We start from the raw sequence: 26228 nt of genomic DNA, 5'->3' as shown, positions 1-26228 counted from the left end.
CACATTTACATGCACAAGTTGACTATTTTATTACACTTTCCCAGAGATGGAACAGTCTGAAAATCTGAAAACAGAAAATGAGCACCGCGGCAAGTTGCTGCTCTCGAGGAAAATCAGAGAAATCCAGGATGTTTCTTTAAAAATACAAACTCCTGGGTTTGTGGTACATGCAGGAATCTTTCATCCTCCTGATCTGATCCAGGCATGAGGACACGTTTTTGTCCTCATGTTTCTTTGTGAGGACACAGTCAGGAGAGAAGGATGCAGGTTTTCATCCGTGCAGCTGTGACGACAGAGCCAACTGGTCTCTTCTCCCCCTGCAGCTCCGATACACCCGAGGTCAGAGGTTGTTGGTTCAGTTCCACATCGCTGCCTCAGTAGGGCGCGAAGAGAATCGATCCTTGGCTCGCTCTCATTGGTCCAGGAGCGGGACGCAGGAAGGAGGCGGTGAAGAGAGACGACGAGGCCGGAGGGCGAGGATGGAGAGAGATGGCGGTGTGGAGGGGAGAGGGGGCGCTGGTGAGGAGGGGAGGAGATGAGAGAGGGGAAGGAGGGAGCGAGAGGGAGGAGGCGAGAGACGAGGGTGAAGGGGTGAAGGGAGAGGAGAGGAAGGACGGAGCGAGGGAGGGTTTGACCAACTCCTTATGAGGAGAAGAGGAAATAACGGAGAGAGGAAACAGGGAAAGAAGAAAAGGAAACAAGGAGAAAAGAAGGTAAAGAGAGAGGAGAGAGGACCAGGAAAAGAAACAAGGATAATAAAAGGAACAAAGAGAAAAGGAAAGTATTACTTATGATGAATAAACTTATTATGATCATATCAGCAAACTTGAATGTGTGAGAAATAGTGATAGAGAGACACTGACTGTGAGAACGCTTCTCTGCTGTTTGTTGTAAGGACTGTATTTGGGTTTACAGGGTTTCCCTGCTACTCTGTCCTTGTGCCTCCTGCTGGAGATGTGCTGCAACAACAGCAAATGCACAGAGGACAGAAAAGACTGAGGCTCACGTGACGAAGATATAACTTTACACTGTGTCTTTTGTTAAATTTGACCACATTACATTACTCGCCGTTATACACGCGGCGTTTTCTACCTGTTTGAGTTGGATCTCAGAGTTGACGTGGACGTCACAGATCTGACAGTGGAAGGTTTTGTTCTGCAGACCAGAGCCTTTCACTGCAACGCTGCTGCCGCTCTTCAGCTTGGCTCCGGGTCGAGGGTAAGCCTTGATGGGCCCAGCGCCGCTACGAGCCTCCAGCATCGTCTTGTGCTTTGAACCTGAGAGCAAAGAAAAAAACACACCAACATGAATATGTGCTGTACGTCAGTGTAAGTCTTACATTCTGTTAAGAAGAAACTGAATAACGTTATTCTTAACTAGTTCAAATAATCGACACACAGAAACACAAAGAGTATAACAACTATGGAATTAAACAACGTGAACAATATGTAGTAGTCTAGATACATTGCCGGGAACCTGACTTTTTAACATAATTAAGGTATGCATTTTGACTAAAAATGTCTCTAGAATGAACTCTGTGCCATAGTTTTCAAAGGCAAACGTCTTAATATGGTACAGAATCAATACATAGCATACAATTAATGATACCTCAGAATTGATTCAATTCCTAAGATTACTCCATTTGACAGAACACTAACATCAAGATGTTTTATCTAATTGAGGATGAAGATTCATGTTGTTGATGTTAATGTGATTTTGTTGGAGGAGAATGGACATAACATTAATGACATACTTCTATATTTAGATAACTAAAGTGATTTAACAGCTTTATCTTGCTACTTTTCCAGAATTTCATATTAAAATCATATTAGATAAGACAAATATACAAATATATGACACAAGCAATTTTCAACTTCCTCCTCACCTGCATTATGAGCCTCCAGCTGAGACAGAGAGTTTACAGCAACTTTGCAGAGAGAGCAGTACAGAAGCTTCTTTGCCTTCTCCTCCTCAGATTCCACTGAGACAAGAACATCCTGAGAGGACGGAGGAGCAGTGGGCGAAGACGAGGTGACAGAGGCTGGTGGAAGCGGAGGAGGAGAAGCTTTGGAAGAAGTGGAAGATGGAGAAGAAGAGGATATGGGGCTCGGAGTGGGGAGAGCAGAGGGAGGGCTGGAGGGAGGAGGCTCACTGTCTGCTCTGCTAGAGGACGGTGAGGATGAGGAGGGAGGAGAGGGGGAGGAGAAGGAGGAGGAGGGCAAGAGGAAAGATTTGAGAAGAGTTGAGGAGTCAGAGAGGCTGGAAAATAAGTCTGGAGGAAGGAGGAGTCAGGAGAAGAGAACAAAAAGAGGAGGAAAAAAAATGTGAAGTCCCGTGACAAAGAACAAACTCACCCCAGAATAAAAACTTCAATGTTAACTGCAATTAAATTCAACCTGCGTGCTGATTGGTGCTGCTGTTAGCTGACATATTAAGGGCGGGGCCAGCAGGATTGCAGCCGCTCCCATTGGTCATTGGTGCAGTGGTTGACAGTTTGGTCTTAGACTTGTTCTCCTGTGACTTGACCTTCTTGGCGTGACGACTGCCTCTGTAATGAGCCTCTGCTTGAGACTGAACAAGGAACATACAACAAATACATTTTCCTCAGTTAAACCAGAAATATAATAATATTACTCATCCTGCAACCTGATTCATTAAGGTGTCTTGTTAATTTAGCCAAAAGCTGTGGAGGGGTGGACCACAGAGGACTGATGTTTCCACAACCATGTGATCCTATTTACATGCAAATAGTTATCTAATTTTGCCTGGAGTTTGCATGTTCTCCCCGTGTGTGCGTGTGCTTTCTCCGGGTTCTCCAGTTTCCTCCCACCATCCAAACACATGCAATATGGGGATTGTCTAATAATTTAAAAAAAAATGATATTTTCTTCCCTCAGTTTTCCAAAATAACTCTGATTGGCTCTTACAATCAGAATAGACGACAACAACGACTGACCTCTCACCCTAGATGTATGGACGTAACTATACAAGTGACAGAGTGACAGCAGCGATGATCGCAACATCCTAAAATTGTCACGCCACTTCTCAAAGTTCTCCCACCTGACAGCAGTCCGCCCAGGTCAGACCCAAAACCGGCGATGCTGGCGGTGGCGCGGTCTGGCTCACCTCCGAGCTCTAACACTTCTCTGGTCCTTTATGTAATATAGGAGCTGTATTTGCAAATGCAAACATGTAAAAATGATCATAACCAAATGTAAAAAGCATTTTTGGAGCGTAGATTGCCTAAAACTCTGTTTTTCTCTGTTTCTCTCCATATACATGCAAACGCGAAATTTTGAGTTTTCAAAACGCAGGGGAAAGTTTCCGTTGCCCGTGCTAGTGTAAACGTAACCTAAATTGACCATGAGTGTCTTTATATGTGGCCCTGATGGAGTGGTGAACTGTCCAGGGTGTACCCCGCCTTTCGCCCTAAGCTAAGATTGGCAAATACCCCCGTGACCCTCACGTGGAGGATAAAGCGATAGAGGATGGATGATGGAAAAGTGGAACACTTTGCATACAATAAAGTACAACATTATAACCAGAGGCATCCACCAGCACTTTCTTTGGAACTTTCTGTCCGACCATGGCCTCGGAGAGAAGAGATAACAGATGGAGATTTTAAAACAGCCACAGTATCTTTATCTGAATGGAGCTGGTTCATCAGTTCAGTGGTGAGTGCCAAGTCATTACAGTTCATCCTTAGCAGATCATGAATTTCACATTGGGTCTTCGGTGACCTGAGTGAAATCTAAACACAACACTTTGTGCATTTCCATTTGTGTAAACACGTGTCGTTTTACCCCGTCAGTGTGTCAGAAAGTACACACTGTAGGTGTGTGTCCTCATGTGACTGAAAACATCCAGACTCAAATTTAACTCAGCGTAATAAACTGTTGACACTATCCTCCTCAGCAGTGATTCCTGCTTTCATGTTCACTCATGAATAATGTTACCACCTTATTAATTATTCATGTTTGATTGACATGTCACCCGCAGCTCGTTCCGTTTACACAGCACTGGGATATTTACAGAATGGTGAGGGTGCACCTGCTCGTATAAAGCAATGGCAGCATTTTATAAGGTTTTGGCAAGTTCATGGGAAAATGACAGGAAATGACACACCAAGGTCATGTTTGTGCAGACAACATAGACACACATGCAGGACAGTTTGAGTCTATGTTGCCTTAAACCTGAGGCTGGGTATAGCTAAAGTAAAAGAAATAAATAAGAATGCTTTTCAATTTCATCAAATTTAGATTTAAAAAAAGAAAGAAAATAGGTAGGTATGGAGAAGTGAGTCCAGCCCTTTTTTTGAATTTACCATTCAGTCATTTGTCACAAATAAAGTATCTTCAGGACTTATTTAAAAATCGCAGTCTTGAAGCTTTTTGGAATAAGTAGTTTTTTTTATGTTTGGCAGTTTCCCCCGCTCTTATCTTTGCTATGCATTGATGTATCTTTGTGGTCATTTTGTGTCTCTTTGTAGTTGTTTTGAGAGGGTTTTTTTTGTCATGATACTTATTTGACTTGAGCATATCCATGAGAAATGTAATGTTTGCCGTTCTCTTAAAGGATCAGAGTGCAGATGAAGAACAGAAATAGTCCCGATACACAAACACTTACATCAGAGTTAAACCTCAGTTGGCAGACGTTACATGAGATGACCTGTTTCTTCTTGGGCACCATGGTGACACCAAAAGTGTGGTTGATGACGGCCTTCTGTACTGGGTCCATCTGGAAACATGCAGAGGTCATAGGTCACCAGAGTGCCTGTCCTGTCTGCAGCTACAACATATCCTGTCACCTTGTCCTGTTACTGTCCCTCGACGCATCAAACACAAATGCACACACACACACACACACACACACACACACACACACACACACACACACACACACACACACACACACACACACACACACACACACACACACACACACACACACACACACACACACACACACACACACACATACCGTGTTGAAGTTTGGGAAAAGTCCAACCGGCGACGTCGTCTCGACAGAAAAGGGCAGGAATGGTTTCACCATCACTGAGGAACCAGTGGCACCAATCAGCCCCGGCAATGCTCCTCCCACTGAGCCACACCCACCTCCTATAAACAAAGACATCAAATTGTGAATGTCCAAATGAACAGTAAATATTAGGTCTTGGAAAAGAAAGTCAGTGTGTAATTAGTGGCAAAACTTCAGTCAGGAAAAATACATTCATTCTTCAGCTGTCCTTACACTGAAGAAAAGAAGCAGTGACAGCACTGTAACTAATCTGTATATATAGACACACAGCCGCTCTTTTTTGGCAGGTATCACAAACACTGTGTAGCCAAAAGAAAGTCTTCCTATTCATGATTTAGGATGATTTTTTTTTTCCCCCACCCACTCTTCCTGGAGATAATTCCTGGTTCTTAGATGTTCTCAGTCTGTCTCGCACACTTTCAATGATGTTCAAGTCGTGGGACAGTGAGTGCTGTTTGAAAGCTTGTGTGTGCATTAAATCAAATTATATTCAGACCATAAAAAGAAAGATGAACCACAATCATAATATTCCTGGTCTGAAAATAAATAACAGTGCGTCTGAATTTGCTGTGCACAATGAAAATGTCAACATTAGATGATTTTACATTCAATTGCCAGATTGTACCTCGTAATGTCTAGTTAGTCTCATAATTACTGTCTTTATGAAAACAGAGTTAAAGGGACACTGTGTAGTATTTATGGGTTTATATGACCCCAAATCCACTTTTTTATACATATTATGTGCTCCTGCATTGTCTAGTCGCTGTATAATAGTTTTTGTTTCATTTTCTTAGCGTTTCAAAAAGTCATGTAAAATAACATGGTCACGGGCCGCTGTTGCATAGCCACTGTTAGCAGCGAGACGCCATGTTTCTACAGGAGCCTGTAAGGACAAACGCGAGAGAACAAAACGAGCGCCGAGACGAGGCTGAGATCGGATCTTCTTACGCGTTTAGAACAGAGGAGCACACATATTTTACAGCGGATAAAGGAACACCAGTACCTGACCGTACGCCCGCACCACGGAGAAAGACGACGAGGACGACATTTGACCCTCTGAGGATACCGTAGCGCTCAGGGAAGGGAGGGGGTGAGCAGAGGAGCAGTTTGTTGTTGTAAATTTCAGCCTCTCCTCTAGATGTCACTATAAACTACTTACTTCACCTTTAAGTAAATTTTAACTTAAATACCAAGCCAAAGCTCTGCTGCCGTTTATAAGGTTTTAACCTGGAGACTTGAGCATCTGCTTTACAGTAACAGCAAGATGAACATATGGGGCTGCAGCTGTTAAAGGCAGAGAGAGGCAATAATATAGAGAAAAGGTGTTTGAGGGGGTGAATGAGCAGAGAGACATAATGAGTCCCTTTGCCACAGGGACAGTAACAGCGGCTGTGATCTTCATCATCTTCACGGGCTTGAATTACATTTAATCAGGTAAAATGTGATCCGCTCTGCTGCGTTCATCGTGCCGTACACAACTGTTAACAAACAGAAATGTGTTTTACGTAAGTTTGACTGGAAAATACTTGAGATTTGAATATAGAAGGATCATAATCTGAACCATAACAAACATGTTTGTTCCCAGTTACATATGGGTGGGTGGGTTACAAACAGAGGATGTGATCAGGTTGAAGTACATTTCTTTTTGTGTTTATTTATAGTCACCACTTATAGAAACCCTGCAGTAATAATATGAATCTCGTAACAACTAATTATGGGTGCAAACAAAGAGCAAATTAATCAGCCTTGACCATGGAGGAGGAGGAGGAGGATGAAAAGGATGAGGAAGAAGGAGAAGAAGAAGATGAGTATGCAAGGTTTGGGGCTTATCTGTCCTTCTATCCTTTTAAAATACACAGTAATGTGGTCTAACTAAAACTATCTGCCTTGTAATTGACTACATTATCAACACCTATTCTCTAAGCATGATATAGCCGTTCTAAGTAGCTTATTATTCATTCATAGCTATTATATGTGGCACTGTAACTGTTTAAACCCTTTTAAAGGCACTAAATGAACTACAACCCACTGAAAGGTGTCAAGTCAGTCCAGGCCAAAGCAGGTCTGGCTGTGGATTAACTGCATGCCACATCGCTGCCCCTCTGAGTTTGTCCACATACAGCACAGGTGGTGTCAGAGTCTGTATTTATCAGCTCTTTATTAAGATCAGAACAGCATGACACACCGCTGTACTGTAATCAAACACATGTAGCTGAGCACAACGCAGCTCAGATCCCTGTCCAGATCTGCTGTTAAGATGATTTATGATGGTAAATACAGACTCTGGCCTATTTTTAAAGATGGTGAAAAGTGTCAGCTGCTTGAACCTGCCAAGCTTCCAATAAAGTTAGAGTGAAGACGTTAGGCTAAAACCATAGGCTGCCGTTACCCAATCCTCCATTAAGAATCACTTAAAATGTCACACGGCCCTCTTCAAGAAAAATAATCTCCCTCATACTATGTTCACCAAAGGAAAACCTTCAGACATAGTTGGCGAATGATCTTCAATGTGAAAACATGAAACATTAAATAACTTCAACCACTTTTAGACAGTAATTCCACAAAAGCATTGATGTTGCTGCACTATTTGTAGAGGTGGCAAAGTTCAAATCCATCTTATTATTTCTCATCCATGCAGCTGGATAATTGTTATGTGAAGCAGACACATCAAAGAGCTGTTTATAGCACCTCAGAAACCTCTCCATCGTCTTGAGGATCACTCAAGTGGCATAAGAACCAATCAAAACCTATCACGAAGCACTGAAAAGCATCTTAAGAACCCATAACGCATCCAAACAGCCAACTGGATCTCCTTCAAGTACCTTAAAAAGTTTCTAAAATAACCCTTTACTATGTCAAGTCACCTGCCAAGACAACTCTCTGTCCCTCAAAGCTCGTTTTCCTGGTCAGTGTTGTACTGATGCATCAGTAGTAAAATGCCAGTAAGGACACAGGTACGTCTATCAGGTACAGGTACGTGATTAGAAGCCAAGGCTAGATTTACACGACAACGATCTGAACAACAAACCAAAAAAAAAGTGGCGTTGCGTTAACTTCCCACTTTTTATTTCACGTTTAGACGAGCGTCTTTGGGTGGAAATCTGCACGCACATGGTGACGCAAATGTGTGTGAAATTTGATGTAGTATGCATGCCAGGTGGCTAGGTGGCGCTGTGAAGCCCTGTAATACAACAACACCAGGAGCATGCGCTGTGTCCTTCTACTTCTCTCTAGTAGCGCTGAGTCGCCCACAGTCAAAAACCAAAACATTAACTCGTCGTAATTGCTGAAATGACTCCTGGATCAGTATCAGAGCAGCTAAGGCGACTTGAATGTGCGACTGATGGATATAATCCGACATGTTTGTTGTTGTTTGTCTGTACTGCACATGGATCTGATGTCAGCATACAGGAGGATAGTCAGCGTGAGCAGCTCAGAGCACACTTTTGCGTTTTCAAACCCTTTAGACGGGAACACGGCGGCGGAGCGTTTTTAAGATTTCCACTCTGGACGGTGGTGCCATTTTTTTGCGCTTTTAAGCCCCAAAAACGCCGTCGCCGTCTAAACGAAAGGCACATCTGATCAAATGTTTTGTCGGTTTCACCCGGGAGCGTTGTTGTGTAAAGCCAGCCCAAGTACACAGGATATACTTCATTATTTTGGAGGCAGATTAATGCAGTACTTTTGTGCCATAAACCAGGTTATCATTTTTCCATGACAACCCAATCCCAATAGAAAAGACATAGTGAAAACAAGATGTTTCTTTTACTATTGCATTCAGAATCATACAGCTTGCTTCCACCCAGCATTAGAGTTCATTAAGTTACTGAATTATTTGTTGTTAGGATGTCAAAAGAGTTCCAAAAATATAACTGATCCGTAGATTCCACTTTTTGGTGTCTTTCTATTGGATTACCTAGCACAGCGGTCAGGCGCCTCCTACAGGGTGGAGCTAGAAACTCTGCAGTGCGTTGATTGGCTAACAGAGAATCATCACTTCCAGGTGACAACATGAAAGGAAAGGAGGAAACTCAGAACCTGATGTTTTTAAACATAAACTAGTCATTATGAGAGAAAGAGACATGCAATGAAGAAAGAACACAAAATGCCAGATGCCCTTCACCCTTCAGGACACTGACACTGATGCTACACACTCTGCTATTGACTCAGCCATCACCACCTGGGCCTGTACACCCCACTGTGGATATGCAAACCAGATCAGGCTTTTCTGCTCCTAACCATACTTTGGCGAGCTAAACTGCAATTGTAAATCTTAAAAACATCCTTAAAAGACACTTATTATCTACTTAAGTAGACATTAAAGACTCTTATTCACCCTGGAATCTTCTCAATGAAACTATCTCAGGAACCCCAAGAACATCCTGAGCCTTCAAGGACCACTTAAGCCAGTACAAATCCTGAGCCTCTATCTGTCTCATCACTGTCTGACCCTTTTTTTCAATGTCAGTGTTCCAGTTTCCATCAACACCTCCCTCAAATATCTGCTGAATGTAGCCTGAATCCTGGTTGTTGTTTTGTTTTGTTTTTTAGCTTCAGATCAGTTAATTACACAGTGTGAACATTACAGTCTGTGATGCTGAACTCCTTTTATTCACTTTATGCTGGAGTGAAAATGGTTTTCAGAATATGTGTGTGTGATGAAACATGTGGTGACAGAGTCGTCTTAATTCTGTCCCTTCTGTCCTCTGAGGTCTGATTACAACACACACCCATACACACACACACACACACACACACACACACACACACACACACACACACACACACACACACACACACACACACACACACACACACACACACACACACACACACACACACACACACAGTAACCCGTCTCTCTTACAGTAAGTTGCTGTTCTAAGAAGCTGCTATAAATACTGTTACACATCTGTTACTGCATTCACATGCGAAGTCTGTAAACCACCATGAGAAGTGAACCAACAATAAGATAAACACGCCAGACAGTTTTATTTCACCATGTCAGTAACTGGTCAAAAGATTTATTGACTCTTGGTTTGTTATCAACAAGTTACTTTAAACTTCCACATTCCATGTGTAGAGGGAATTGAATTTGATTTCATAGTTCAGACAAGTCTGAAAATGACACCAGCTCTGAGTATTTTAGATACTGAATATTACTGGTTTAGGCTAATTTCACTTTGACAATCTAATTCATAGCAGGCTGGTGTTGAATGGAGTTTATATTTAAACTTTAAAATTGTAACTATTGACTGACACTGAGTGTCAGATTGGCTCATCCTTCACAATCATAAATTGGAAACAAAAGTTCACAGTCGACTTAAATTGTCTGCAAATCCTCCATCTTCTGTGCAGCAGTTTATTCACCAAAAGAGTAGGTTAAATGCCAAGCATGTGTCTGGTCAGGTAAACCTGGGCATTACTCATTTGTACATGTGTAAAGTCAATCATATACCAGTAAGAATGAAAATAAAATAATTTGGTAGATACTATAAAGTTAATAAAAGTATGAGGAAACGGCTGAACCATATGAACCACGTATACCAGATGGTTCATTCCATCAGTGGTCTGCATCTTCAAGACAGCTTGAATTGTTGTGTGTCAAACATCACCAGAGTTGTGCTTAATGTGGAAAGTCCACGTGGATTAACTTTGGCCTGGTGAGAAAATCCACACTTCACACTTGATTTAATTTGCATTAAATCAATTCTTCACCTCCATTTTCCCCAGTGCTTGTGTGAGCGAGCCTAAAATCACCGGACCATACCAAACATTCAAACCAATCAAGGGTTTACGGCTGGTGCAGCATTTGCAGCTGGTTGGGATAAAATGGTCTATAAATTATTCTAAACTTTTCTAAAGTCATAGCATCCAGTTCCCTGGTGGTGGTCAGTGTCTGATCTCTGCAGTTGTTACATTTACGATCTGGCTACTGTCAGGGTCAACTCTGGCATTCACACCCCCACACACATACACACATACACACATACACACATACACAACTGTTGCAAACCACCTCCATATTTTGGCAGGTTGGTGGTGTAAAAAGTGTGGTTCCTATTTAATTACTGACATTGTGGTAGTGTATATAAATCCACCAGTTGCAGAAACTGCATTTTTCCTGTTTCTGGCAGGATGAAAACCGTGTTTTAAACAAACAACAACAAACTATTTGGCACTAATTATGAATAATTTAGACGTTGAAATTTGTGACCAGTAACAAGTTGCGAAAACAAAGAAAAGAAAAATACATACACATAGCTACATTTGATTTTCATTTTTGAAATCACAAAGAAGCCACTCTGTGCTTCAAATCACAGAATTGGGGGTCTTAAAATCATAAACTCTCTATTAGAATTTGGGTTATCGCTGTGAAGCGATTCCATGTGGGGTGTGCTGATACCACAGTCGCCCAATCAGCTGCACGTCAAAGAGGAAACACATGGCTACTTTATATGCAGTCGCTCCTGTAGACTAATTACTCTTATTGCTACTTCATTGCTGTTTCACTGAATGCAGACAGACAAGGAAAAACACTTTGCAGAAAAACTAAATCATGGCGGAAATCCTTATATTATGAAATCAGGATTTTCTTCACCTATATGACAATAAACTGATTTTCTTTAGAATTTTGACTGTTTTTGTCCTGACACAATTAAAAATGTCACCTGAAATAAAACGAGTACGCCCCGGCAACCAATTGGCCAATTTACAACTCATCTTTCAACTGCCCTGTGCACGTTGTCTGATGTTTGTGTGTATCTGTGCATGTGTGTGTGAAACAACATCGGTCGTCAAGACTCTCTAAATATGTTAAAGTGGTTATTGAAGCGTCTCAGTCCTTCAGCGTATGTCTGACTGACTGAGATGCTTTAATATCCTACTGCGAGCACAGAGTCATTTAATGAGTCCAGCTCTTCTATTGTTAGAGAGACAACGTTGTTGATCTGCTCAAACTTGTGTTGACAGCGCTGACCTTTGCAGGAGGCAAAACAGAGGATGGTTGTGTGGCTTATTAGCTGCGTTTATCCCACTGTATTTTGTTGCACAGCTTAGATGCTACAAATCCATCACCTAAATAAAACGTGTGGATAGTTATTTTCCCTTTTTCGTGACCAAGACAGACAGAGAAAAATGTCTGCTAAAATCACACGTTCCACAAAATATGTCAAATGTGCTGGGTCACCTCTACACCATCACTTGTCTGGTTTGTGCAAAATGGGTCAAACAACTGGACCAAAGTACAACGGCATGCACGATGGCCCATGATGCTGACCAGACTGTAAATGCAAGGCAACATGGTAACAAATCAGCACGAGTGCCTGTGAAAGGAAGTAACGCAGAGATGTGTCAAGCTCCAGTAGATTAGCAGATTAAAGAGTTTCACAATAAAAAAAAGAGTGTTTCTCAAAGTCAAAGAAGAGTCATTTAACAGGATCAATGTTGAGGGTGCTGACATTAATACTCAGTGACTAAATGGCAGCTAATGTGCCAGAAAAATATAATAATAAAACTTACATCACTTGTTCACCAATATTCAAGAGTAAGCAATCAGTCAGTGACACAGTGGCACAAATGTAAAGCCTGATTAACACATTCCCAGAATGTCTTTCCATGTCTCTGTGGGACTTGACTCGGAAGAACCCATTCGACAATGGGAAGAATCCAAAATGATGCATCGGAGAAAGATTGAGTGTCAGAGTGTTTTTTTTTCTGTGACATAAACGTCACCATATTTTCATCCACACACCGTTTATTACAGCTTCATTTCAAGTCGGCGGGGAAAAGCAAACATCTGGTGCCATTAATCAGACTGTGAAGTGATTCAAGCCGATGGCGTTCAAGTGAATCCAATTGAGGAGCACAATCATTTCTCACACAGACAACAAGAAGTGATGAAAGCTGAGGATGAGGAGGAGGAGAAAGCTATATGAAGAACCTACCTACCTGAAGCAGACGTCCTTTTTCAGATTCTGATTTTCCTTTCTTAAAACTTTTTCTCAACTTTCCCTCTCTATTTATATATTTATTATATATCTATATTCTATACGATATCGATGTGGTGCCCTCGACTGCACTGAGCTAATTCCCCTCCATCTGACTCACTGTGCTGTCGTCTTTTTTAACGAAACCAAAGAGCAAAAGCCAAACACACCCACCACTCACTCTGTGTGTGTTTGGGAGAGAGACGGAGATAGAGAGAGAGAGGGAGTATATCAGGTAACTGGAGAAAGAGTGGCATGTGTCATTGCGATCTGAACCCTCCAGCCCTCCGTGTCAGGTGTGTGCCTCAGTGTGTGTGTGTGTGTTATATCTTAATCCCCTGCAGCCATTTCCTCCAGAGAGTAGAAACTCTATCCTCAAGGACAAATGAGGGGGAGAGCGATAGAAACAGTGAGAACGGACGACCACACACACCATTTACAGATTATATTGGTGGATTAGAGGTGAAATTACCCTGCTGCAGTCACTGCTTTTCTGTGTGTGTGTGTGTGTGTGTGTGTGTGTGTGTGTGTGTGTGAGGGAAAAGATCAGACAGCAGTTGTTGGTTCACACCATCTCCGGTTACAGAGTATAGTGTCCGCATATGTACGTATTTGTTTGTGTGTGTGTGTGAGACAGACGCAGCACCAGCTGCTTCACTGTTAATGTAATAAACATTAAAAATAAATAAAGGGACATATTGTTGGTGGGAATGACCTGAGTGTAACTTTACATGTGTCACAGAGACTATGGATGTGTTTCCATCCAATTAATGTGGTGCCATTGCATGTTTAACCAGAAATGTGTTTTTTGACGTTCAACAGCTAAAAAGATATGATGGAAACATAACTGCTGCTTCATTTATGAACTATTAGGGCTGAACAATTATTAAACATTTTATCGAAATCGCATTACAGTTTATCGCAATTTTCAAATTGCAGGAGGTGCAATATTTGTTCAAGGCAAAATGTGTGTCAAAATAGAATTTTAGATGAATTATTGTCTTGATCTGTAAACATCTTATTCTACAGACCAAAGAGAACGTCTTTGTCTCACAGAGCTGCACAAATATCACACATTAATCCTTTTAAATCTGTTTTTTGAATGAAAGAAGAGAATAATGATGTAAAAAGTACCATTTCCTCTGATATTGCAATCGCTTTTCCTGTCAAAATAATTGCAATTAGACATTTATCCAAAATCGTTCAGCCCTAACTAATATGAAACATTCAACTTTTTGATAGTCACTAAATGCACTTCCTCCTTAAACTGATAAAGGACCGCAATTTATGTGAAGCTACACTGCACAGAAAACCAAATATTCCCCAGTATGTCTGAATAGGTACAGTCGACCTATGTAAGTGTAGGTAAAAGTGAAGCCCTTGTGCGTCTTTATAAAAAAACCACACGGTTCTACATCGTTTGTCTTCTGCAGAAAACACTCTTTGCAGCTGAAGATGAAGCCTGTGAGACCACAGCATATTAATACACCACTGATCCTATTGGGAGGAGAAACTCTCTCTATCTTCATCTGCATCTTAAACATCCCTTATCCACAGAGAGGGAGAGTGGTAGAGAGACATAGACTGAGTGTGGTTTTGCTGACAGCAGCAGTACAAATCACACCGTATCAGTGTTATTATTATGCGGAGATATATAACGAGCCTGTGTGTGTGTGTGTGTGTGTGTGTGTGTGTGTGTGTGTGTGTGTGCCCGTGTGTAAATAGGTCATGTTCAGAACACACACACACACACACACCCACGCGCACACGTGAAGAGCAGACCAATCACAAGCAGGAGAGCTGCAGTCTGATGCTCGGTAGAAAACAGAAGGAAAATACAAGTGGAGAATGAGAAGATGTTGTTTTATTTTTTACTTTTAAATCCTCTAAAGTGAATGGTTCAACAAAGTTTGACGCAGTGAGACACTGACTTAAGTTTGAACCGGGAAAAAAGTTTATATTTATATATTGTACTTTATATATTCTATTTCTTTTTGGTAATGCATGTTTATTATTTATTATCCTTATCTTTATTGTCTTGCTGCTGTAACACTGGAAATTTCCCCACTGCGGGACGAATAAAGGACTATCTTATCTTATCTTATTTATAACGTTAACATTACTAAACTTTGGGCCATCTTCTACCACTAAATCCTCCACATGAGGAGGGCGCTGGTGCAAATCCTCACTGACAACGAAAGGCATCGTCCACCCTTCAAAAAACCCAGACACACACAAGGGGAGAAACATGCAAACTCCATGCAGAAAGAACCTTATTCCAACTGGGTCACGAACCCAGGTCTTCCTGCTGCAAAGGCAACAGTGCTGACCACTACACCAACCATGTGGAACCATATAATTAAATGATGAGCAGCAAAAAGTCTGTTTGTTGCATGTCTTTTTTCCAAGAAAACAACATCCTTGCTTCCAGCCTCAGCTCAGACATAATAGAGACCTGAATCACCCAAACAAATAGACAGATAAATAGGAAAAATAATAATAAAATAACAAACAATTGTTATAATAATAATAATAATTCTTAGTTGCTCTAAATGATGACATTACAGGACAAAATACTTTTACATGGAGAACAATTACCTCACATTGATCAAAGAGAGAAGAACCAGGGACACTGGATTCCTTTGGGTGTCAAATGGGCCTGATTCTAAACAAAAGAGGCAACTCAGCAACTAACCAGTCTGAGCTGCTACTTCAATTACAGCGGGCGACTGTGAGGCCTGTAAACGTCAACACAATGATCGACCGAGGATAAAGACGAGAGAGCTGCGACGAAGCAGCAAAACTGCATCTGCGCAAAAACTTGGGATTTTGTAAGTCACAGAAATGTGTGAAGAGAACAGTGAAGGATGAAGCTGGAGTTCAATTTGCAGAAATAAAGCCAGACCATAGACAAGGAGTTCATTGTGGATCTCTGTCCGTCTCTCACACACACACACACACACACACACACTGCACTGTGGTGATGAGCAGCAGTGTGTGTGTAATCACAGCAGTCACGCAAACTATAATGAGAGGATGTGAGACAGACAGATGACAGGTAGTGCCATGTTCAGCAGACCAGTTTCATCCGTGTCCCATATTCCTAACAATATTGTCTTTGTACAGGAGTCCTCTGGAAATTATCTGTGCAAAAATCATCCTTCATCATCGTTATTGCTAAAACAAAAAACAAAAAAATGGAAATAGTCAGATTTCCAGATTGAACACATGCAAGAGGATCATCACTGATGAGACATAAAAGGCTCCACAGTGTGTCAATGTGTTTGTAGCAGCAATCTGAGAGAAGTTAAACCCGATGTTCCACTGCAGTGGAGACATTTCAATCATTCTGCTTTGACTTTTTAACTTCTGCCAACTGAGTGGGAAAAAAAACAGTAAAAAAGATGAAGCTCAGTTTTTGATATAGAAAAGCTGGCATGTAGAGAAATGAGGATAAGGAGATGATGGCTGATGCATTTTTAGCCAATGCTGGAAATGACTCTATAAATGGGGGTGTTGTTCTGTCACTTGGGTCCAAAGTGAAATATCTGAACCATTATTAGATCGAGTGCTAAAAGATTTGGTTCAACACATTCATGGTCTGGAGAGGAAGAACTATAGTGATTCTCCTCCTTCTTCTAGTGAAACCAATGGTTCACGCTCGTCTAACACTATAGCACCTGCTAATCTAATGGTTTCCCATCAGTCTTTATGTTGGGTTTTAGTGCAAAATACCATAAGCATGATAACACATTAAGTGTAATTTACGGCTAATCTCGGCTAGTCTCACATTCATGTTCTCTGGTTTCCTCCCACAACACATGCAGATTTGGGGATTAGGTGAATTGGTGACTCTAAATTGACCGTAGGTGTGAGTGAATGGTTGTTTGTTCCTATATGTGCTCCTGTGATGGACTGGCGAACTGTCCAGGGTGTGACCCAGCCTATCGCCCTGTGTCAGCTGAGATAGGCACAGCACACCCTGCGACCCTCTGGTGGAGGATAAAGCGGTAGATAATGGATGGATGGATAATTCAGCTACTAACTATAAATATTTGTGCTTATATTCTGTATATTTTAATGAAATCCCTCACATTTCTCAAGATATTCAAGTTTTTTGTTATGTCTATCCACTGAAAAATGAATGGAGATGGACGCTGCATTGCCCTGCCTGTGTACAGGTTACCATGCCAACTGCAGTATAGGCAATCTCAGATTTGTGCACAGACCAAAGGCAGAAGTGTGAAAACTTAGTGTTCACACAACAGAGATGTACATTTTTCTGATTCCCTGCATCATCTCTGGAGTCCACAACGATGGATTTGTAAACTTAAACTTCAGCCTTTCTGAATTGGTAAATTGGTACAAAAACACAACAACCTTTGGGTTAATGTTCTTTTATCTGAAATATATCTGTATAACAATAGAGTTTATAGTAAACTGTAAATATAAAGTATAGATTAGGTTTCTCTAATTAGTGTTAAGTGCTGTTTTCTGTCTCCATGTAACTGATGGTCTATATTGAAGAATATGAAGCAACATAATCTTTTTTTTTTGTTTCTATTTTTATCCATTTTTATCTTATATCATTTAGAAGAGTAGGGACTTAGGACTGCGATGGGGAGCTTTGAACTGTGTTGTAGAATTACAGAACACACAAGATCAGCAAGATTCTCAACTTTGAAGAGAGGAAGAGTCCAGAGGGATTAAGGATCGAGGCTAAGGATAAAAGAATGAGGGTAAGAACGAAGGACAACTTCAAACTGGGATCAAGAGCTGTGGAGGGCAGCTTTACACGGCTCTCATTTAACAGCCTGATCAAATGATTATTATTCGAGGAAGAAGACATTTCAAACCACAATTACTGGTTTCATTCATGAAAAGGAAAAGAAAGGGGGATTCTTTTTTTTAACATTTTCTCCCTGGTGAAGAAACTAAAAATTGACTGTACCCTCCACAAAACACCTCAACACACAAGCCAGACAATGCATGTTAGTGTTGTTGTCCTCAAGTGGAGGAGAGTAAATCAAGAGAAGAAGAAGAAGCTTAGAGGAGAAGAAATGAAGCGTATAAGAGGAGAAGAGGAGCTTTTAATATTTAAATGTTATTAGACTCATGTGAGTTAGTCTCTTCATTTGTAGTGAGCATCATGGGAATTCATATATATCATAAGAAGCTTCCTGCACATCATCATTTATTGTTAAAAGCACCAGCCTTTTTCACATTTTTCTTAACAGAAAGATTAAAGGACGTCACTTTGAGCAGAGAGACTGCAAAGTGAATACAACGTCAGTGTGAGGTTAATGTTTGTGTCATGAACTCTGGGTCACGTTATCCTCCTTCAAAACATACTCACACAAACCAAACATCTGTAAGCAAATACAGTGCAAAGAGATGATCGCCGTGAACTTGCAAAGCTTAAACTGAAGGATTTCCTACCTCGACTCAGGAAACTACTCCACATCATCGTCAACAGGAAGCCCGTTGTTTCACCTACTCCTTTACCCCAATCCTCTTCTCTAACATCTGCTCCCACGATCACAAACCGCAACAAAGACCAAACACAAGCCTAACATTGGAGAATCGCTGTCCCACTATAAACACAGATGAACATGTGTGTATGTGTGTGCGTGAGGATGGAAACTGAGAGTGAGAAAGAGACTAAATGTGAGTCAGTGAGGTGATGATATCCAGGCTGAGCAGTGATGACAGTCTCTCTATCTCAGTGGAAATCCCTCTGTCTCTCTATCTCTGTGCTGCTCACACGCTCTCAGCCAGTCTGAGGCAGAGTGATTCAAAAAAAAGAGAGGAGGTGGAGAGGAGAGGAAAGACGTGGGTATAAACCTCCAGCTCCTCCTTTGCTCAGAAACAAATAAACAAGACAAAAAATTAAATATAAAATCAACAAATTATTTGACAAAATAAGACAAAGGCCAGAGTAAGTGAAGTGTCATGGGTCAAATACCAGAGACTTATAGACTATAAAAAAGGAGGACATTGTCTGCTGGTTTGAAACGTGAAGCCTAAAAAGAACTTTCTTTGAAAGAACGTCTATGAGAAAATGAGACTATTTCTCACTTGATTTATTAATCATCTCTATGGCTGGTTTCAGCTCTTCTTCAGCAGAATTTAATGTCAATTTTGGTTTGTGTTTTGTTCCCATTGTGGGAGAAAATAGACGATAAAGTAGAGCACCATCACCAGCGTGTCATCGAAGAGGTGCCTGACTTCAATCTTTATATACAGTCTACGGTCAGAACTAGAATAGTTCTTCTAACGAGTCTCCCCAGGTTTTACAAGTGTATCTTGACAGAGACCACGTCCATCTAACAAGGTTCAGGACGGTGACACTATGTTATGTGATGTGAGCCAAAAACAAGTATACGCTCAGACGACATATGAAGCATGACTTCATTAAAGCAAAATCTTGATCAGCACACACGAGTGTACTGTACTGTACCACACATGAATATACATATTTTATGGTTATTTCATTTGTAAATCACTGCTCTCGTATAACAATTTGTCCACTGTTGGTCAGAGATGTGTGTGGATGTCATGTGGATACAGGAGCACGGGTTCATATCTGGTCATATATTCCCTCAGTAAAGCCGCACCTTCTTCCCTCTACTGCCCTGAGCTTATTGTCAACCGCAGTCGAGCACTGAGAGTGTGTGCATCTGTCAGCGGAGTCTATTCATACACGAGTAAATCCATCAATGCAAAACCACACATCGGCACCTGCTCGATCTCTGCATCACACACACACACACACACACACACACACACACACACACACACACACACACACACACACACACACACACACACACACACACACACTCTTACCCTGATGTGTGTCTATTAATATCTGTCTATTTCTTAGTTCATTATGGGCAATGTATCAGAACAACAACTTTACCTTTACGAGCCCAGATCACACACATGACTTTTAAAAAAATACCCCAAAATACCTCAACACACAAGACAAACAGAGTGTGTTAGTGTTGTCCAGTACACACACGAGGAGACGAGGAGAGAGAAGAGGAGCTTTTAATATTTTAAATGTTATTAGACTCATGTGAGTTCAGTCTCTTAATTTGTAGTGAGCAGCATGTGGATCATGGGAATTCATTTATTTCATTAGTGTCTCTCTCTCTCTCTCTCTCTCTCTCTCTCTCTCTCTCTCTCTGTGCGTGTGCGCATGCTTGTGTGTGAGTATTTCTTTGAGAGTGCATGCTGCCTCCTAGTGGTCACTGTGGAGAAAACACAACTTAGTATTTGCTGAGAGCAAATAATCAACATTAACTAGGACATCATACGTGAGCAGCTATGAGGAAAATATTCAGATTATTCACATTATATTGTGAACAAAAATGGCCATTAATACATCAGTTACAGGTTATGAAAAATGCATTAAAAGCACTAATATCTATGTATGTTTAGAATGACTTATATTACTAATCAATACAGTATCGCATCAATAAAAATAGACGGGATATTTTCACTACAAATTGAGGAGCATATGACATATATTGACATTCGTCCTCCTGCAGCAAAACTGTTTGCATCTGCTGTGATGTCATCTGACCTAAATGCTGATAGGCTGCTTCGTTGGCCAGGTCACTGTCTTACACACGCGCACGCGCGCACACACACACACACACACACACACACACACACACACACACACACACACACACAGGTTCATACAGCAGCTGTAATTACACACTGAGTCTGTATCAGTGTACAGGATACAATAACACTGATTAAAGTTTAAATTAAAGATTAAATCCCTCTCCACCGGACACACACATGCACAAAAAGACAGACACACACACACACACACCAGTGTATACGTGCACGCACACACACACACACACGCACACAAACTTAATGGTCATGTATTTTGCTCTTTCTCACTGTTTCCGTCTGTGTCCTTTATGTGATGCTCACTCAGCCATGTAAAGCTCTTTGGCCTGAACTCAGCTCCTGCAGGCCTGGTATACAGTGTGTGTGTGTGTGTGTGTGTGTGTGTGTGTGTGTGTGTGTGTGTGTGTGTGTGTGTGTGTGTGTGTGTGTGTGTGTGTGTGTGTGTGTGTGTGTGTGTGTGTGTGTGTGTGTGTGTGTGTGTGTGTGTGTGTGTGTGTGTGTGTGCGTGCACAGTCTCATTATTGGGACTTAATGAGGACTCATAATATACATGATAACATCTTAAGGTAAAGGCATGTTGGATGGTTCAGATGAGGTTAGGGTTAGGCCAGTGTTAGTTATGCTTAAGGTTAGTGTAAGACTCCAGGAAATGAATGTAAGTCAATGCAATTCAGACTGTGCATGTGTTGTTTGTCTTCCTGTTTCCTGTACCTCATGACATCATTATCCCACATACTGTAAGTACATGTGTTTGGAAGTATTTCTTTTATTTCCTTGTAGATTTTAGAAGTCAGTGTTTTATTTAGTTTTGATTTATTTGTTGATGATTTAACTAATGTTGCCTTGTGCAGACTGTCAGTTCAAGTGACTCATATACAGTAAAGGTGTCACCACATTACATTTTGTTTTTCAAGAGATACTTTAAAGCAGTGAACACCAGGCATAATAATGTGATGATGAAAATCACTGCAGAAAATCTGAAGATCTTGGAAGGTCGGTGTGGTTTCAGAGCAGATCTGTGTCCCAGTTTAAAGACCTGCTGTTGCTCCACTTTACCTCCTTTACATCTCACAGCACGCTTTCACTCTGATGACCGACAGTTTGACTCTAAGAAACTGGGTCTGAATCACTGAAGATAATGTGACTCTGTTCCGTGGTCATTTAAACACAGAAGCACAGAGGGTCGAGCTAAGTAAGAAACTTTAACTGTTATAATTTCACCAGCACCAGACTTTGGAAATGATTTGTATCATGTAGTTAAATGATTCATAAACATAAACAAATATTACAACTAATATAATAAGATATAGAATGATAAAAATCTGTATTGTTTGCCAAACACGGTATTGATAATAAGAACATGTTGTGTCCTCTCATCATGTGATTATTCTTTGGTGCAGCTCACTTTCACTCTTAATCCTTGCATGTTGTTGACATGTGAACATTTACTCTATAGCATTGGTTCTCAAAGTGCGGCCCGGGGGCCAATGGTGGCCCGCAGAAACATTTCTGGTGGCCCGCAATGAATTACAGTTGATAGTTTTAATCCAGGAGCTACTAAATTTGGACATTACTGGATACAGATCAATGAGTGTAAATTGTAGAACTGTAATCTGGTCATTCAAATGATTACACATGGGATTTCTTTCTTTGGCGGCCCTCAGTCCAATGTTGGGTTCCTAAATTGGCCCTCAGGTATCAAAATTTTGAGAACCCCTGCTCTATAGGTTCAATGTTTATATGTTTACATATATCACCTTTAAATGAGTATTTTCCACTTAGGAATTGTAATTCTTGTTTGAGATTTAGAAGATATGAATACAACTCTCATATCTTTGCATTCAGTACGACTCTCCTGCTAGCCGACACTAAGCTTATCCGTACACAGTGTGCTTCGTGGCATGAGACACAGTGAAACATTGTCCTAATTGTTTATTTGGATCCCCATTTTCTCTTCCAGGGATCCAAATACGTCCTGATGCAGTGTGTGAAGAATTCAGGGTGGCAACTATCATTTCAATGACAAAAGAAATGAAGACATTTGACATTTAGAAAACATTACAAGAATGTTATGCCGACATGGAGCCAGGTCAAAAAAAAAATGGCTGACCAAAGTGTGCATTTATCCTTCACAATCTGAGACCAAGTGCACACAGATATGCACATGCATGAACACTCTGACCTCTTCCAGAGGGGCAGCAGCTGTTGACGATGGATGAGCCAAAGTAATTCTCACTAAGCAGACAGACATTTGGACAAATGAATGTCCTCTTAAGCTCTAAATGTCCCTGTGGTTTCAATATGAGCTCTGTGATGCTGTTTGCATGCAGCCAACGCAACAACTGTAGTATTTTCTTCTCATACAGGTAAAGAATGTACATGCATGTCAGGAGTCTCTGTGGTGCTGTGCAGCAGGAGGAGTTAAAGCACTGGTCCTACCTGCAGCTGTGCTTGATGGAGCGTTGAGGCTCGGGGTTGGAGTTAGTGCTACAGACTGAGAGCTGAGAGTTAGAGTCCTGGACTGAGCTCCTGTTGGAATCAAATATATTCCCATTAAAATACATGAAAAAAGGTGACAGTAAAACAAACTTCTGTTACTACTGCTGCCAGTACATCATCTGCTACTCTTTTATTACTGCAGCTGATGCTACCAGTGCTACTACTGCAACTGCTACTGTGATTGTTTACTTTAAGGTGTAATGACTAATATTTAGAACCATTTATAATTGAGTATGCTACATATAAGTATGTGTTTTTTATGTGTACAATCATTTTAAGATGTTTCCGTAGCCTTAGAATGACCCTTTGATAATATCTCCAATAATTTGTAAAATATGTTTCTCATGGATATTATATATATATATATATCTAAATAGATATATAGATATATATCTATATATATATAGATATATATGTTTGTTGTTATGGTACCTCGTGCATATATTTCTGAAAATGTATCCTCTGACTGAAACCTTATGTAGTTATTTGAATTATTATTATTATTTTATTTTTATTTTTTTCCGTTGTCTGTCTGAAGAAAAAGATAATAATAATTAAAAAAAAAATACAAGTGGATTTAGTCTTCCAGTTCAAAAAAAAAAAATCAAATAAAAAAAAAGAGCCTTTTATCTGTAATTTAGGCAAAGGCCTTGCTTTACAGAGGTCGCCATTTTGTGCCGTGATGTTTATACAGCAGGCAGACACACAAGCCTGTCTGTTATATTATCAGATAACGTGTTATGTATTTCTCAATGTTTCAAATCTATATTTTGAAAAACACTGACAAAAATCAATATTTCAAACAAACAGCCAGAGCTTGATTTTCCCATTTGAAAGATGAAGCTGACAACACAAATAAAGAACTACATTCTTTCTGGCATGTGAAAGTCACCATAGTTCACTGACATGATTGTATTGCCTTTTTAATTAATAGTACTTGAGTCACGTGACATTATGGTCATACTGTACCTGCTGTACGCTGTCCTGTCTCTCCAGCCTGACACTGTCTCACTCTCCGGAGGTGAGACCGGCCGTTGTAGTGCAGTTGGGCCTGAGCATCAGACGTCAGCTGCAGGTTACATACTTCACACAGGGAATAGGCCACTCCCTGACCTGGGTCAAAACAACAAGGGTGGGTTTTTACTGTGGGACCAAACTACAACAAACAGTCAGACTTAAGAAGATAAGTATAAAGATGAGTCAGTGTGTTGATCTATAACATGTTCTGTGAGGGTCTGTCACCTCTGGACTGAGTCTGTGCAGCAGAAAGACTGATGCTTCTCTGTGTCGATGTGTCCATCAGCTCCTGACACATCCCTCCCAAGGCAAAGATCTGCCCAGTCTCCAGGAGCTGAGAGGAGCTGAGAAGAGTCTTCATCACTGAGGAAGAAGAGAAACAGACATTAACGTAATCATCAAGTGTTTTTTTCCATGAAATTAAGGACTTTATTCTGTTTTCTTGTTTCTGATATCAGTACCTGACCCAGATTCCACAATGTTGTTTCATCTATGTTTTCTTAGTTCTCAACTATTCAGTATACGTCCTCTCTCTGTCACTTTATTTGTTTTGCCACTTTCTCTCATGATATATAAAGAATTCCAGCAGTGTTTCCTAGCCTATGATTGTGTTTTTCTATTCCCTGGCACTGCCTTTTTGCCTGTTTTGATTCTGAGTGTGTACTGTCTGTTTTTGTTTGGACTGATTCACAGTGTATTGATTTTTTTTTTCTTTGCAAAGACAGTTTTATTCCAATCCTCAATCTGAGTTTGCTTTTGGTTTCCAATCCTGTCAGACAAGTCTTAGCATTCAGAGAGCTTTAGTGATTTACCTGGATGTGGGCAGTGATGATGTGACTAAACGGTACAATAATAACAGATATAAAGTACTTCTTCAGTATTTCTGTCTCCTAGACATTTACACACAAAAAAATGTCACTGGAAAAAAAAGGCCAGACCACTGCAGGTGTAAAACAACAATGATCTATGACATAAAGTGCTGATGTAAAGGTGACAGCACTCATGATACGATATGCAATACATGGCCTACGATACCAATAATACCACAATACAGCTAATCTGTAATAATCAATATATTGCCAGACAATCTCATCGCGATAAATCACGATATCTGTCTGACTGAAGAAAAGAAAAGTGCAGGATTTCTCTATTTATTCTCAACATATAGAGAACAAAGTGCATGAAGTCTATGTATTAAACATGGATGTGGCATCTCTTAACTTTCTCCACCATTATCCCGCTGTTAACTCCCGCTTCTTCAATTTCTGCCCAAGTCTCACTCATTCATCTGAGCATCGCTGTTGCAAGGAGACATCAGGTGGTGACGCCTGGCGAGTGAAACGGACAGGAAATGTTTACTTGTTAATTTATTACTTTAATTATGGATATGTGTGCTGGTGTATGGATTATTGTATTCCGTGAGGAAGGATGACGTTATATCACCAAATTTATATTTTGACGGTACAGTGAGAGTGATGACGTAAAGAGCAAGTCCATGACTGTGTCCATCTGCTGTCCTGTCTGTACTGCCAAGTCACATGAACACACACGGAAAATATGTATATATGTACTGTATATCAACTCACTTCAGGTATTTGGAGCCCATTAAGAGTGTGATTCACCACTGAGGAGTGCTACACAAGACACTATTATCTAAAGGTAGTTCTTTCATTTCATATGATGGTACTTACTCTTACTCATGCACATGTTCATGCACATGTTTATACTTATTTCATGCATATATATTATTTTAGTTTTTTGGTAATATTTATTTACTATTTTTTCTTATGTATATTATACTTTTTAAAACATTTCTTTCTACTTTATGCTGGTATTTTTGAGTGGACAGCAAAGTAAGAATTTCATTGTACAGGGAAATGTGTTTCTTTACTGTGCATAATAATAAACACTTTGAATCTTGTATACAGTAGCAGCTACTGGTGGTAATGAGGCACTGCGCTGAAGAGCTTCTGTGGCAAATGTGTGAGTGAATTTGTACGTTTAAGGCAGCAGTACTTCTTGATATGGATAGAA

The 26228-nt window shown here is 40.6% G+C and overlaps 1 protein-coding gene across 1 annotated transcript; it reads right to left on the bottom strand.

The window, feature by feature from the left end:
- Positions 1–374: 374 nt before the first annotated feature.
- On the bottom strand, positions 375–24555 carry znf385b (zinc finger protein 385B; the record flags this gene model as incomplete). The annotated part of the gene is made up of 10 exons (XM_083889285.1): positions 375–638; positions 858–959; positions 1093–1277; positions 1886–2272; positions 2397–2571; positions 4627–4737; positions 4981–5117; positions 23118–23207; positions 24147–24290; positions 24420–24555. The coding sequence occupies 10 exons, from the start codon at positions 24553–24555 to the stop codon at positions 375–377; spliced, it is 1731 nt and encodes a 576-aa protein (XP_083745411.1).
- Positions 24556–26228: the final 1673 nt, after the last annotated feature.

The sequence above is a fragment of the Microchirus variegatus genome (assembly GCF_963457635.1).
Source record: "Microchirus variegatus genome assembly, chromosome: 5".
NCBI lineage: Eukaryota > Metazoa > Chordata > Actinopteri > Pleuronectiformes > Soleidae > Microchirus > Microchirus variegatus.
The sequence above is the reverse complement of the archived record's forward strand: the minus strand, read 5'-3'. Positions and strand labels throughout refer to the sequence as shown.